This window comes from Coloeus monedula, assembly GCF_965178545.1.
Source record: "Coloeus monedula genome assembly, chromosome: 2".
In the NCBI taxonomy this organism is placed as follows: Eukaryota; Metazoa; Chordata; class Aves; order Passeriformes; family Corvidae; genus Coloeus; species Coloeus monedula.
The window spans coordinates 110,350,395-110,365,784 of NC_138782.1; the positions used below are offsets into that span (position 1 = coordinate 110,350,395).

Below are 15,390 nucleotides of genomic sequence, written 5' to 3' on the forward strand. Positions count from 1 at the left end.
GTGAAGTGAACATAACTGAACTTGCTTGAATGTGTTATGTGCCAGGTGCAAAACAAGTACAGATGTTGTTTAATATGTCCTTGGCAAACCAGCTACCAGATATAATATTTTATGTAATTGTATTGCAAGGGTCTACAAACTGTGTGGAATTTTTCCATTAAAAAATCCCCATCATTTTGGCTCCTAATTTAAATATAATTTCTAAAGTATTTGGATGATTATAAATGCCAAATGTATAAAATCAATGGATTCCTTTAACGACTAATTTTTTTTTAATTGTTAGCTTGTATGTTTTATCCTAAAAGCCTGATTGACACAAGTAAAGTGTCAGTAAAGTTTGTGTAATGACAACAGGAATGACTGTCTAATAACATAAGTAAATCTTGCAGGGTAAAAATATTAAATTGGAGGATGTCTTTCATTCTTCTACATGTTAAACATTATTAATACTTGAAATTACTGTTAAATCTTTTATCTATATTTTCAATGACTTCTAGGTTTTAAAATAAAATACTTCTTTTTCCAAACATGTGACTTGGGGCAGTTTTCTGTTTAATTCTTCCATTTATGCCTCCTTTATCTTTGAGGTGTTGTTTCCTTGGGTTTTTTAAACCCTTTATTTCATAACACACACCCTTTAAGTTGAATACAAAATAACTTACAACATCAATCTGCATATCATATTGTATTTTATTAAAATAAGTTACAAGATCCCAACTTACTTTCCAGTTTAATGGAAAGAAGACATGGGCACATTTTTTCGTTCTGCCTTGCCATTTCAAAGTTTTATATAATGTGATATACTGTGTCCATTCTTTTTTTTTTTTTTTTTGTATTTACTTTGAAGTAAGAGAATAAAAAATGCAGTTACTACAGAACAGCAGTATCTGCAGTACAGACTGAAGCACAGCAGGTATGGGTAGCTTCGTGGCTATAAAGTGACTGTATATGAAGATCTCAGGGTCACTGTATTTTCAAGACTATTGTCTTCCTGAAGTCTTCTTGATATTTGTCAATAATAATAAACCAACTTCTGTTTTGTAAGCTGTGCAGTGAAATAAAGCTTGCTGAAAACAATAAAAAGGTTTGATTCTGAAAGATTATTTTAAAATCAATCAGAATGATAGCTTAGACAATCTGCTGTCTGTCTTGATATGCCCGCAGTTTCTCAGACACTTCCTCTAGTGGTCAGTTGTTAAGGGCAATAAAATAGATGTCTATAAGGTTTGTTTTATTTACAGTCTTTTTCACTGCTGCATTTTCAAAAAGCAGTCTGTTTTCTAGATGAGGTCAATACATGCTTGAAATAGAGATTTCCAAATGCTTTAGAGCTCCATCAAGATCTGGCATCTTCCCAAATAATCTCAACCACCCTAATTTCTTAAAAAGGAGTTGGATCAGGTGATATTCAGGGATGAAGAGCAGCAGGTGATGGTCTCTGCTGTTTTCCAGGTTGTCTTGAAAGGATGCTAGGGATAGAAATGGCCCATCAAAGAATAACTTTGAAAGAAAGACTCAGTTCTTTATAATAAAGTCTGTTCCTAACTTAAACCCACAACATTTTCTTCCTTAACATGAACTCTTGGGGCAGAAAGATTGATCTCTGAAGGATGTGCTAGTACTGAGATGACATTACAGGTTTAAATATCTTGGTGTTCAGTTCTAACTACTTAGAGTCCCTGTAATTATATATTATAATCCAGGAAAATCAGAGTTCTTCCCCTCACTTTTCCCAGGCAGATAAACTGAACTCCAAGCACACTGCAAGAAGAGGGATGTGCAGTTAGATCTCATAAAAATAACTTTGAATTTATTGAAAAACTGGGAAAGTCTTGTGACCTTGGCAGAAGTTTTCATTTGGCTTTCAGAAACTTTGGCAAACTGGAAAGTTATTTTATCTATGTAAATGATGAGTTCATGTATAAAACTCACTAGTTTACTCTCCTTTTTTTTAGTCTTAAATATCCCACTCTTCCTTGATTGTGAATCCCCAGGGATCAGGATGATAACCACAGACATAATGCTCCTTTCAATCAATTCCTATTTGAACTGAAGCAGCTTTGACAGAAAAAAACATTAAGTCTCAAAAATTTCAGCAAAAAAAATCTGCCACAGTCCTTGGTAAATTGTAACAGTGACCAACCACTCCTAAAAATTGTACCTTATAATGTACCACGGCTTGTCTCGCTTTAATTTCCAGTTATTAGTTCCTGCCATGTCATCTGAGGGCATTTCTTCCAGCATGCAGGCTTGCTGTGGTAACACAGAGTTCACCACTTTCTCTTTGGTGGTTGGATGGGTTTTTTTCTCTCCCACATGTTTGTGAAATGTCTAATGCAGGGGCTGGCCAAATTTCACGGGTACAGACATGGCACTGCAGCAAACGAAGCTGGCAAATTCCACCCACCAGCACCTCAGACCTCCTCTGGACCCAACACTTGCCCAGAGGCTCCAGCCTCAGCACCCTGCCTTGCAGCTCTCCCATTTTCCTGTATCCCAGGACACTAATTTGCTCACACATTTCCAGAGAAAAGAAGGTGCTTGAAAATCACTTGGGACAGTGCCTGTGGAAGTGGGATGCAGAGGAATACCACAGCTAATGGGACTGTTGTCACACATGAAGTTGTCTCTAAAATTTTGGGGCATAATAAGAGGGGTCAGAACTCAGTGTTTGATGTAACAGTAAAAGTCATCCAGAAGAATTATGAGTAGAGCTGTGCTTGATGTTCAACATGGTATAAGTAATCTAGGGAATGTGGGTATATGCATTTATTTCATCTGTATCATGTTGCTCTTCAGTGAAGTGTGAAAATATAGTCATGTTTGCAAACAAGATTTTTTTCCATAATATTTCTAAAATCACCCGGAAAATACTTTCTCTTTTGAGGGATATTTCTTCCCTGGTTTATGTCAAAACAGTTACCTCTAAAATACCAGTAAAGTGCTAAATGCAGGTGATCATGTAAAAAAAAGGATATATTTTGAGGACAGAGTTTCAAGGCGTGAGGTCACCGAGTCCTGGAGGGCAACTATGGCTTCACACTTACAGGACTCTTCAGTTGTTACAAGACTGCTCGTTATGGCTCCTAAGAGAGAAAACAGCATTTAGTATTTTTATTACAATTATTGAACATTTAAATCCCAAGAAAATGCTTGACTCTGTGGAAGGAGTCGAATCCATGCTGTAAGACTACAGCAAGCACTGCAAGCCAGGGCAGTTGGGAAGGAGGGACAGCAATGAACAGGGGCTTGTGTGTAGCCAGAGACGTGAGTGTCATAGTCCAGGACAGGCAAGAGAGAGCTCAACTAACCAAGAAGAAGGCAGAGCAGTGATTTCATCGCCTGCCTACCTGGATGTTCTACACTCTTTAAATTAGACCATTACTGAGCAAAAAAAAAAAGGGGCTGGCTGCAGAGACCAACCAGCCTCCCCATCAACTTTAATTGTGTCACCCCACAAGTATTCTTGGTTTCTAACACTGGTAATATACATGCATAGGGAATATCTATCTTGATTCAAGAGGGTGCACACAAATCCATTCCAATGTCACATGACTATAGATGGGGGGAATGACATCATTCAAATAGGCCCAAGTGAATTTAAAATCTAGCAGAAAGTCACAGCAGTATCACTGGAAGAGCCAGTTAGTATGACAGAGAAGTCACCAGTCTCTTCAGAAAGAGAAAGCAAGCATTGCTATACTCCACAGTGCTTCCATTGAATCTGTTCCTAGGTCTTGACCTCAGTCTTCCAGACTTGCAGGGGACCAGCCTCAGCTGTCCTCAAGAATTCCTTTTTCTCCATAATTCACAAAAAACCAGCAATGATGACAACGAGTTCAGAGAGACAACAATTTCACTGTAGTATAATAATGTCAAGCATCAGCAGAAGACTGTGAGTTCTTAGCTGCATGAAAGGCAATTTAACCTCACCTACTCCATAAAATAAGTAATAAGTTAAGGCTGCACCACTTGCTGAAGGTTGAGAACAAATGTATCAACACCTACTGCAGCACAGGTAGCTAGTGAGATTACCATATACATCTGAGACAGGAATAATAAGTTTCCAAAGGCAAAGCCTTCCTAAAAGAGACCCACCCTATGAATACTTTTTCAACAAGTTATCAAGAGGTATTACCTGTATATAATACCCACCCCTTCTTACCTGTATATAATACCCACCCCTTCCTAAGTGTTTTTTTCATTGCTTGCAAAGGTAGCAACAGCATATTAATCTTTTTATTCTCTAGATATATAAATGCATAGCTCACCAATGCCAAACAAAGTGTGTGAGCATTGTCACAGTAAAACAATAAAAATATTATACTCAAGTACATTTCCCTTTTTTCCTGGATTGTTTTGGCTTCTTTTTTTTCTTGCAGGGAAACTGCAAAATCTAAAATCTATGAGTCTGCAGTTCTGGCAGTGAAGAAATTCATTTGTCTTAAAGCCAGTGTTGAAACTGGTGTCTCCTTGATTCTACTGAAGCTGTATTTGTCCAGTTCCCCTCTTTGGAACATTCCACCGGCTTTATGGTCAATGTACAAAGAAGAGCTGTTCAAGAGTCAGCTGGAGGAAGGCCAGTTCAAAACATCACACCAGCACGGTTGGTTTCCAACCAACTGCCAGTTAACTTTTTATGTCTGCATTTAAATTCTCCAGTGACAGATACAGATCCTCCTTGGATTTTGTCTGATGTAACAAAATTACTTTTCCAACCAACTCTGGCAATTGTCCAAGAGTACTCTGAATTCTTCCACAGTCCTATGAATTTGAGAGTCTTCCAGTATTTGATATTCAAAATCTGGGGCATTCCTGTTGCCACTGGGATGCCCAACAAGTCACAAAAACCATGCTAAAGCTGTGTTTTTACACTGCCTTTGTGTTCAAGTCCAGACCAACCAGAAACTATTTTTGCAGATGGTGTTTGTCTATATCCACCTATAACTGTGCTCTTACAAAGGGTCTTCAGCCACTTGATATGATGCCAGGTTATTCCTGCTCTGAACCAAGGGCTGGGCTGGGTAGATCTTGATGGCCCTTCCAACCCAGCCTAACTTAGGATTCTACATCGAACTGTGGAGCAGTTCTGCCAACATTTGATCCCAGTATTGCCCATCTGAAGAGAAAACAGTTGGTGAGTTCATGCTTGCCCCACTCATCTTGGAGGAGTGGGCAAGAAGAAAAGGTTTAGCATTGCAGTAGTTCTAACCTGAGTATTGTTCCCCTCTGGACCCCCACAGCCACTCTCCAAATGGTGGTATGCAATGGAGACTCACTTCCCAGAGACAGGTGCCCCAGAATCCTGCCTTGCCAACACCGCCAATTATTCCCATTTCATAAGGAATGTAGATTATGACAGATTATATTTCTAAATACAGTGAGTCCTTAAATGTGTAACAATAGGTAAGAGGCAACATTAAACTTAAACTAATTTTAAATACAGTAATTGTTATAACTAAACAAGAAGGACCAAACTAGCTCAAAATATTCATGGAAAGAGGCATAAAAGAATGAAAAGGGATTGTGCTTCCTGGGAGCTTGTGAGTTGATAGACCATTTCTCAAAGACATTAAAAATGTTTAACACATTAAAAAGAGGTGCTTCAATAAATAAGCATATTCAGAAAAAAACACAACATGAAATTATTACTTGAGCATGTTTTGTCATCTGAATTTAAGATAAAGCCTTCATAGCTGTCACAGGTGTATGATCCACTCACACAGACCTGCTTCCAGTCATGGGTTTCTGGTGCACATACATCAGTTCACACAGGATGTGCTTTGGAGAGGCAGTTATCCAAAAACAAGATAACATTTTTAAATGCTTCCCAGTGGCAATGCTTTTCCATGCTGGGAGCCTATCTTCTATGAATCTTACCAGGAACTACTGAGCTGTGTAACTGATCTTGCCTTGGAGCAGCAATTGTCTTACTGGGGATTAATACATTAATTAATACAAGGGATACCTGAGACCTTGCTCACTCTGACCCAGCTGGTGCCTTACCCCACCAGATGTGAAATGCCACATGAGCTCCAAAGGCACACTAGGAAAGGTTTCCAGTACACAAAAACTTTACAGTAAGGAGACTGGGAAGGAAAGAAACACTTCTGAAATTATTACATTTTTACTGTAGCACAAAGCCACTGAGAAGCTAAAGAAAGGAACAGCAAGATGAAATTCAGCCTGGAGGGGAGGACATCACCTCAAACTGTCTTGCATGGTGGTACACACATTCCACAGTACTGCAAGGCATGTGACTAATCCCTTCTCTCTTCAACAATTTCTCAGTTCTGGGTTTTCTCAATATTGCAGAAATTAGGGAAGGCCTTAAGTTTTAAGTTGAGAAAGACTGCATGGTGAGTACTTACTAACATTGTTACATATAAAATCCTTTGTGTCTCTGAATTTTGCTCAAAATGGGCAAGGCAGAGTGACACAGAGCTGTCTTTTAACACCTGGATGCACATGAAAGTTCCTCCAACAGATACAAATATATTAATGTACTAATGAGAGTTATTTCAATACATACACTTAGCTGTGGAGGGCATGGGGGGAAAGGGATCAGCAATCTGCTCTTACTTGAGCATGTCTTCCTGTCTGGGTTGAGGGTGTAGCCTTGGTGGCAGTCACAGGTGTAGAACAGGTCATCCCTCACGCAGACCTGCTCGCAGTCGTGCCTGCCAGGCGCACACACGTCAGCAGCTGAGGGAGGCATTTCAGAGGAGAAGAATATTAATCAATGTCCAAACTTCAGCCTTGAGAGCTGCTCGTAGTGATTCCCATTTGCGAATGTATCTTCATTTGGATGCAAACCAGGATGATTTTACTGCATGTCAGCATGCTATTAACCAGAGCAGGGTGCAGAGAGTGTGGTTTTATCCGGCTATCAACATCACAAAATTAGTACAAGTTTTGAAATACTGGCAACACTTTTTTGCAGCTGTAACAAACAGATGGCAAAAGGAATGGAACTAGAAGTGATGCATTTACAAAACAATTATCCAACAACTTCAGAAATCAAATACCTTGATTCTAAGAGACTATTTGGCATTACTTCAGCTTTTATTGAGTTGGAGAAGACACTGTTTTATGGAGTGAGAAGACCATAAACAAAAAAGTGTATGTGGCTGCTAAAAAGATGTGACACCCACTGCCAGTTACAAAGTGGGCACTTTATGTGTGAGGCTGCTGTTTTCTGCCAAATTTAACATGTCAATTCTGGAAGGACAAGCTGAGAAGGAATTCCTATATTTGGATATCTTTGCAGTAAGGAGGCCCAGTAAGGCACAAGAAAAAATAAAGGATGGAGAAAGAAAGGAAGAGAGAGAAAAAAGAAAGTGAGAAAGAGAGAAAGAAAGAAGAAGGAAAGGGAAGCAAAGGAAGAGAAGAAAAAAAGGAAAAGTAAAAGGAAAAAGGAAAAGGAGAAAATACCCTCTCCCAGACCTAGACTATTTTTGCATCATTTTTGCACATCTTTGTGATGTAATTGTCACAAAGACATGAATGGTTGGGAAATCATTAGCAGGATACTGCAAAATGAGATTCAAAAGAAAAAAAAAAAGCAAGCATGTGAAGAAAATAATTTAAAGTTTGAGTATGCAGGAGGAGAATCGGTGCAATGAAATGAGGTTTGGGATTGGAATCCCAAAGGGAAGACCTAATTGAATTTACATTCCCTCACATATTTATTGCCTCTCTATAATGCCAGCTAAGAGCTAATCCTAGGCACCATATTTACAAAATCAGCTCCTAACCTAGGCAGGAAGAAATACTCAGGCCCTGTGACTTCACCTTTTTGTGTTGTGAGAACTGTGACTTTAACTGAAGAGATTTGCCTAGGAACTTCCTGGACTGGAAGCCTAAGTTCAACACTTGGTCACACAAAATATAGTAAGGAAAAGGATTGTAGTGGAAGTAGAAAAAAAAGGATTTTCCCTATATAAATAACCAGTGAGACACCCAAAGAAATTCAGAGTGAAGATCAAACCATAATCAAGTGAAGACAATATAGAATAGTTATTAATCTGTAGATAATATATACTTTTGTGTACATCCCTGAATACCAGCTACATCTATGCTCTTGTTCTCCACAAGAGACCAGCACTGAGAAGGAACATTTCCCTCCATCCTCTAGAGCTCTAAGGCTGCAATATTTTTTAAGGTCCAAACACATCCACCAGAAAGAGCAGTAACAGTCGTGATGATACAGACTCCAGTCCCTCTTCCAGCACAGTCCATGCTCTCCCTCATTCATTGTGCTGCTTTACTGAAGAGTTTTCTGACAGAGATGGTACACATCATGTATTGGATATGGCAGTTCATGCTCCATGGGTGTGAAAATACTGTGAAGTCCTCAAGGAAATGCCAAATGGCATATTAATCTTACCAAATACAAGCCTCACAGAACTGTAGCATAGCCAAGGGTCTCGAATTACTACTGTTCATATGAAAAAACAAAGTTGCCCTGAGTTTTCAGGGGTTGTACAGAAACTCTGAGATAATTTATCAGAAAAATAACATAAATTAGCTGGCTTTTTAAAAGCTACTTCCTTTCAGTGGAACACAATTTTTCCTTAATCAGATCTTACTTGAGCAAGTCTTCTTGTCTGAATTCAGAGTGTATCCTTCATAGCAGCCACAGCTGTAGGATCCATCATTACTCAGGCAGACATGGGCACAGTCATGCCTTCCAGGTGCACACATGTCCATGGCTGTGGTGAGCCATGGTTTAGAAAAGAAACCTATTAATCCCTCCCAGACACTTCACTGTTTTAAATGCTCAACATTTGTAATTACACTTTAATTACAATTTAACCAATGTCCTACTACATTATTATATTATGCTGCAGACAGCTGAATTCAATTGTTAATTATTTAATGGAGGAGGTAGATACTGCAAGACGTGACTACATCACATCTCATGCAGTTCTGTCTTTCATCAGCAATTCCAGCAGTCCTGTACATCCCCAGTAAGGATGAACCTAAAAACCCACGAGATAAGCAGTAACTTGCCCCATGTCAGACTGAGCAGCTAAACGATGTTTATGGAATTCTGTGAAGACCATAAAATGGTAGGTAAGTGCCAAACTGCATTTTTTAGTCAACAAATTTAAAGAAAAATGCAATGTTATTGTTATTGAAACCAAGGGGAAAGACTACAGCTGAGTTCTCATTTTAGGGTAACTCACAGAAAACATGTCCATATCTCCATGGGTTTCATATATTCAAGTAGCCTTTAATTCTTACCTGAGCAAGTCTTCTTGTCTGGATTCAAGGTGTAGCCTTCATAGCAGTCACAGACATAGGATCCATTTTTACTCACACAGATCTGGTCACACTCGTGCCTCCCAGGTGCACACGTGTCCACAGCTTGTAAGGCATGTTAGAGAAACAACTCACTGTTAATAGCAAGTAGTTTGGAATGGAGTGAACATTCACTTTTTTTAATATATTTCAGTTTGGAATCAGCTCAGAAATGGCAATAGTAGTTGAAGGAACTAGAACAAGTGGTAGAGAAAATATCTATACAGTATCTACATCTGAAGACTTTATTTTCGCATCTGGCCCATGAATGGATCTGTAGGCACAATAAAAAGGATGGTGATAGAATCAAACTACATCTCACCATTAGTTGCAGTTGAGTTTTATTTATTATTCATTACTAGATTTTTTATTATTGAAAAAGATACAGATGTTTGCTGTTTCAACAGAAGCACACAAGTAGCATCTCAAATTCAATTATAGTGTAAAATTTTTATTGTTTTTCTATTTGAACTCATCTTCCAAAGGAATAATACCTGAGCAGGTTCTCTTATCTGGATTCAGGGTGTATCCTTCATAGCAATCACAGAGGTAGGATGCCCCGTTACTCACACAGACGTGCTGGCAGCCGTGGGTCCCCAGGGCACACACGTTCACAGCTACAAAGGGCATTGACAGAGAGGTGTTTCAGTCATCCCAGAGGAAAGGAACAGGCATTAATCATTCATGCTTACAGAAGTATATCTTGCACTGTTTGCTGGATTAGTGGTAGTAAATGTCAGTGCTGTGTTGCTGTCACAAGAAGTTACAGGCCTCCTTTGCACCTCTGTAGCCAGGAGAGAGAGGTCATAAACCGCACGGAAATAACTCACCACCTGAGGTGGCAGGAGAAGAGATGCCCTGAAAAGGGTTCAACAAGGAGAGTTCTAAGCATTTAGTAGCATTACACGGGAAGTGAGAGCTCAGCAATGAAAAGGACCGTCTGGCTCTTCGTATCCAGTCCCTTTCTATTACAGACAGCCAGTTAAAATAATGCTAAAATACATCACTGTCTGTTGGCTTAAGAACTTCAGCTCACCTGCACAGAACCCAATCTATGAATTCCTGCTGCACTGTAAAAAACTCCCAGATAAACTGAAATGCAACAGAAAGCAAAATTAAATTAAATTAAATTTAAAAATAAAATAACATAAAAAAAAATAAAAACAGAAAGAAAGATTAGAGAGAGAAAGGGAAGACAAATCTGTTTTTACCTGAGATTTTACTTAGATTATTAGTAGTTACAGTGTGGATATGGACTACTGGTAAAATCAATCTCCAAAGCAATACTGGTGAGATAAGAAATCAGAAGCAAGAGTGCTTGAACCTTCTCATGTATTTCTGAAAACAAGGCAATTTTGTGGCAACAAAATGGCAACATTTCCCATTTTCTAAAACAAGTAAGATTTAGAAGTCCGCTAAAAAGGCTGATAGAGTTGTCTTGTCTTGGTAAAAACAAATTTGAAACAAAGACAGCACCTTTTCATTGTGCTACACCCTTGGGAATAAGAGAATTAATCACCATGATTTATGAACAAAATCTCTGGGTGATATTTTCAAGCATAAGTGAGAAGCTCAGACTCAAGTGGTCAGATTTTTGTGGTAGGAAAGTCAAATGTCCCTGAGTTGGACAGCAATTCAAGGCTAAGATTTTCCATCTCTGAGACGGTCTCATGCTGAATAATGCTTTCAATGCATCAAGATCTTGGCCAGCTATTTTTCTCCTGAACATTAGTTTTCCTGTTCACCCTACAAACAAATTTATTTGCCTTGGTCAAACCAAAGAAAATCCTAATTGTCACTGGTGAGTCCAGATTTCTTACCAAAAAAGCACTCTGGAGCTGGAAAGGGACCCAGTTTACCACACTGTCTTACAAGACCCTCTTAGATTCATTTGGTTTATAGTAGTCTTTTTAAAGACTATTTCCTTCACCCTGTTTTTTTCATTAATCCCACAGATTCTGGCAAACGGCATGCAGGCAACTCAGAGTTACACTGGAAGTGTACATGTGTGAGCTCTCTGATTTATTCTCCAGTCTTGCAGGTGCATAATTTCTGTGCTTCAGCACAATAAACTCTTAAGTTTATTCTTAAGTACAAAAATAAATTATTACTTTAAAAATTCTTAAGTTTATTCTTAAGAAGAAGAGATTTTTTCTTTGCTGCTATGAAAGGACTTGCTTTGGCAAGAACATAGGTGGAAATGAGTGCCATGTTCACAGCACACATACCTGTCCAGCCAGGTGGGCACTTGTGAGGATCTGGTCACATCAGCAGCACAACATGGTGTCAAGCCAAACCTCAAGGCATTTCCTATGCTAATTATTGGGCAAAGTGTCCTGTCTGCAGATGGTCTTACACATTTATTTCATACCTAGAGAAAGAGGTCTATTCACTCTAAACCTACTCAAAAGGTGTGGTGGTAGTTTTTAGTAAGGCTCTGAAATAAAAAAGTAATACACTGCCAACCAAGTTCCCAAGACAGTGGCTGTTATTTTAATTTTCTTACAATGTTATTTACGCCTGATTTTACCTATTACTTGCTGGAGACTTATTTTAAAGTAAATTTATTAGAAATTTACTAGAAAAAACTGCTTTGCACAAGTTTTTTAACTGTTGAAAAGTTGTCATTTGATTTTTGTGACTAGGGCTGTGTCACAGCTATCTGTAGGCAGTTCTAAATACTCCAGATGACCTTTTTTCCCTGTAAATGACAATATCAGCTCACTCTGGCCTAGAGTTGTTAGTGAAGTTCTAGCCTAAACCAAATACATACAGCATTTTTACAAGACCAGCCCTGAAAAAGTAAAGTTAATTCATCTCATCTCAGAGTTCCTTGTCTAAATCAAGTTGAAGAGAAACAGAGGGAGATGTGAGCCTGGGACACTGGAAAAACCCAGCAGAGCCTAAGGAGTGAAAGCCCGTCCTGAGATGGCCTAACACTGTGTTTGGGCACTTAATCCTGCACCACATTGCTCAAGCCAGTGCAGTGGTTTACCTGCCACACTGATTTTCCTACTCTGATCCATAAGGAATCCCTTCAGCTCCACACTCCCACCCTCCTTGCTTCCCAGCGAGATGGAAAAAGAAATGAGCAGCCTGCACAGCTCTTCAGTCATTTAGTAAATATATGCAGTCAAACCTCATCCAATTGCTGTGATTTCTTTTGCACTAAATCTGACCAACTGCACAAGGAGGTCCACTCAAGTCAGGTCTGTTACCTGCAATAAGGTCACTATTTGAAATGAAAGGCCATTACATGGCCTCAACTGAAAAAAAGGGTTGGCTTGTTTGCCCAATGGATGGTAAAGGAAATATTTAGATGCGATACAGAACACTCATTAAAAACTTCTTTCTTAGGGAGTGGAACCACAGCAGAAGTCAAAAGGAGCCAAGTTACACTACTCTTTTGGACCGATCCCCTTACCACAGAAAGTCTCCCTGAATTTGGATGTCAGCTTTTCGATCACACCATAGGTCTCCACATAGAAGACGTGTTCATCCAAGGGCTCACTGGCCATTATCCTCAGGGACTGCATGTCCGCCCGGTCTACCCCAACCGCGTAGATCTCGATGCCAGCTGTCCGGGCGCTTGCCGCCACATCTTGAACCTGGTCTTGTGGCCGACCATCTGTCACAACAATGACCACCTTGGGGATGTTGAAGGTTGCTGGCCGGGTGCCCATTTCCTCGGTGAAGACTTCATCCATGGCAGTTTGGATGGCAAGGCCAGTCATTGTGCCAGCAGACAAGGGCTCAATGCGAGACACAGCCTCCTTCAGAGAGGCTTTGTCAAAGTAGGTCCGGAGGGGAAACTCCACCTTGACAGTGCTCGCGTAGTTCATGACCGCCACACGCGTTGTTCTTTCACCAACATCCAGGGTATCGATCATTTCTGACAAGAAGATTTTCACTTTCTCAAACTCTTCAGGTCGGACGCTACGGGAGCTGTCTACGATGAAGACGAGGTCTAGGGGCCGGTTCTTACAGGCAGTGTCTGCCAAGAAGGAAGGAAAATGCTTCAGTCGTCTCCTACACAGGACAGGAGCTCTCACCCAAGGGCAGTGAGTGCTGTCATGGCAAACTGCTCCTACCAGATAATGTTGGTTGATTCTTTATGAAGAGGCTTCAAATGATAGTGAGCAACACATTAGATATTCTTAAATATTAATTTTAATAATTAATAAATAACTGAACTTTTCTAAGCATTAATAGATAGGTGCACATTTGAGCCCTCAAAATGTCTAATTATCCTTGAAACAAAGGGTTGCAGTTTTCATGTAACAGCCAACACAGACATGGAGCAATTATATATAAATGTACTTACTCTTTATTTCCATAAAGCCTGAATTCCAGTTTTTATAAGATAAAGAAATAAAATGGCAAAACATCTGAGTAGATCACACAGGGAACAAATCTTAATATTTTTTAGCATAGTAAAAATATAAACTGCTAGTTAGGAATTATTTCTTGTTTGCAAGTAACAATCCAAAATACACAACAGAAAAATAAAGGTCAACAGGAAAAAGACACAAATAATGCTGTAAAAAAGCTTCTTTGGAAATTTTTACTGTTTTAAGGCTTGTAGAACAGAGAGAAAAGTGAAATTAGTTATGAAGTAATTTTACATGTAAAAATGAACATTTACACACATATTTCCAAAATTCCTCACTGCCATATAAATCTAGACAGAAGCAGAAAAGCCATAGCTCAGATCAGAGACAAGCATCACTTCTAGGAAGAGAAAAAACAATTAAGACAGTGACAGCAGACAGCCGAAATGCACCCTCCCAGTCCTGATACCATGTCCTGACACTGATGGTACCATGTACTTAGTTTCTATCATTAAGGTTGGATTTGCAGCTGAAAAATGGACAACCCAAAACAAGAGTATTTCTATAAAAGAGACATTCTGGCTCACCAGTGCATTAAATAGCAAAATATGAGGTGTTCAGTTTGAGTTCACACCTTGAGGGCTGTTTTGGGAACCTGACACACCTCTCCTGGCTACTATCAAGTTCACTTTTATTATTCCATTCCAGCTGAAAATTTAAAAAAATCTTCAGATGTATCTTAAAAGTAGAGGTGAAAACAGCACCTTGGTTTTTTTTTTTCAAGGTGTTAGAAACTTTTTTTCTGATTCAAGTGAAAACAGAGGGAAAAAATGAACTGGCACAAATTCCCTCAGGAAGCACAGCAGCAGAGTTGATTTTGCCTTTGGATGGAGTAATAGACCAGATGAATCTAGGATCCCATCCAGGTATATTCTATATCATTCTATATGCATCCTGTAACTCAATTTTGCCTTTGGGAAGCTGAGAAAATATGAAGAAATGTTAGTGCATGCACACGTAGCTTAAGACATAGGAAAAAAAAAAAAAGACAAGCAATGTTTGTCCTAAAAAAAAGGAAAGAAAAGAAAGTAAAAAGACCCAATGCAGAGTTTGTAGGTAGAAGAATTCTCTTTTTTAGAGTAAGAAGAACAAAAAGCTTTTCGGCAACCTGGTCCTTCCATGAGTCTGAAATAAAAATGTTTGGAGCAATGAGCACAGGCAGGGAAGAGCTACGCGGGGCTCGGGGCAGCAGCGAGCGGAGCGCGGAGCGGGCGGGCCGCGGTGTCCCCGGGGCGCGGTACCTGCGGAGGGGCCGCCCGGGCGCGGCTGCCGGCGCGGGCGGAGCGCGGGGCCCCGCGGGGCCGCGGGCAGCGGCAGCAGCGCCAGCGCCAGGCAGCAGCCGAGGATGCCGAGCGCCCGCCCCATGGTGCCACCGCCGGCCCCGCACCCGCCGCGCCGCCTTTAAAGCTGCCGGGCCGGGGAAGGGGGACGGGACACCGACGGGGCATCGGCCGCCCCCGCCGTCTCCTCCCCAGGGCGGGCCGGTGGCCCTCGCTCCCCCGCCCCGACGGGCGCTCAGCCGCCGGGAGAGGGAAGGGGGCGAGGATTAGAGCTCCTCGTTGGGAACGTGCGGCAGGGCCTGGACAAGGTTCAAACCCGGACGCAGGGGGGAACTGAGACTCCGTTTTTCTTTCACCAGAAGTGTTTGGTCCAGGCTAATTTTGCATTTCAGTCTCCAGAGCAGTATTTGAAA

The 15,390-nt window shown here is 40.4% G+C and overlaps 1 protein-coding gene across 1 annotated transcript; it reads right to left on the bottom strand.

The window, feature by feature from the left end:
* Positions 1 to 1,128: 1,128 nt before the first annotated feature.
* Positions 1,129 to 15,062, bottom strand: MATN3 (matrilin 3; the record flags this gene model as incomplete). Its single annotated transcript, XM_082302597.1, has 8 exons — positions 1,129 to 1,181; positions 2,976 to 3,086; positions 6,583 to 6,705; positions 8,592 to 8,714; positions 9,250 to 9,372; positions 9,801 to 9,923; positions 12,731 to 13,300; positions 14,939 to 15,062. 8 exons carry the CDS (start codon positions 15,060 to 15,062, stop codon positions 1,129 to 1,131), a joined length of 1,350 nt encoding a protein of 449 aa, XP_082158723.1.
* Between the last annotated feature and the right edge of the window lie 328 nt (positions 15,063 to 15,390).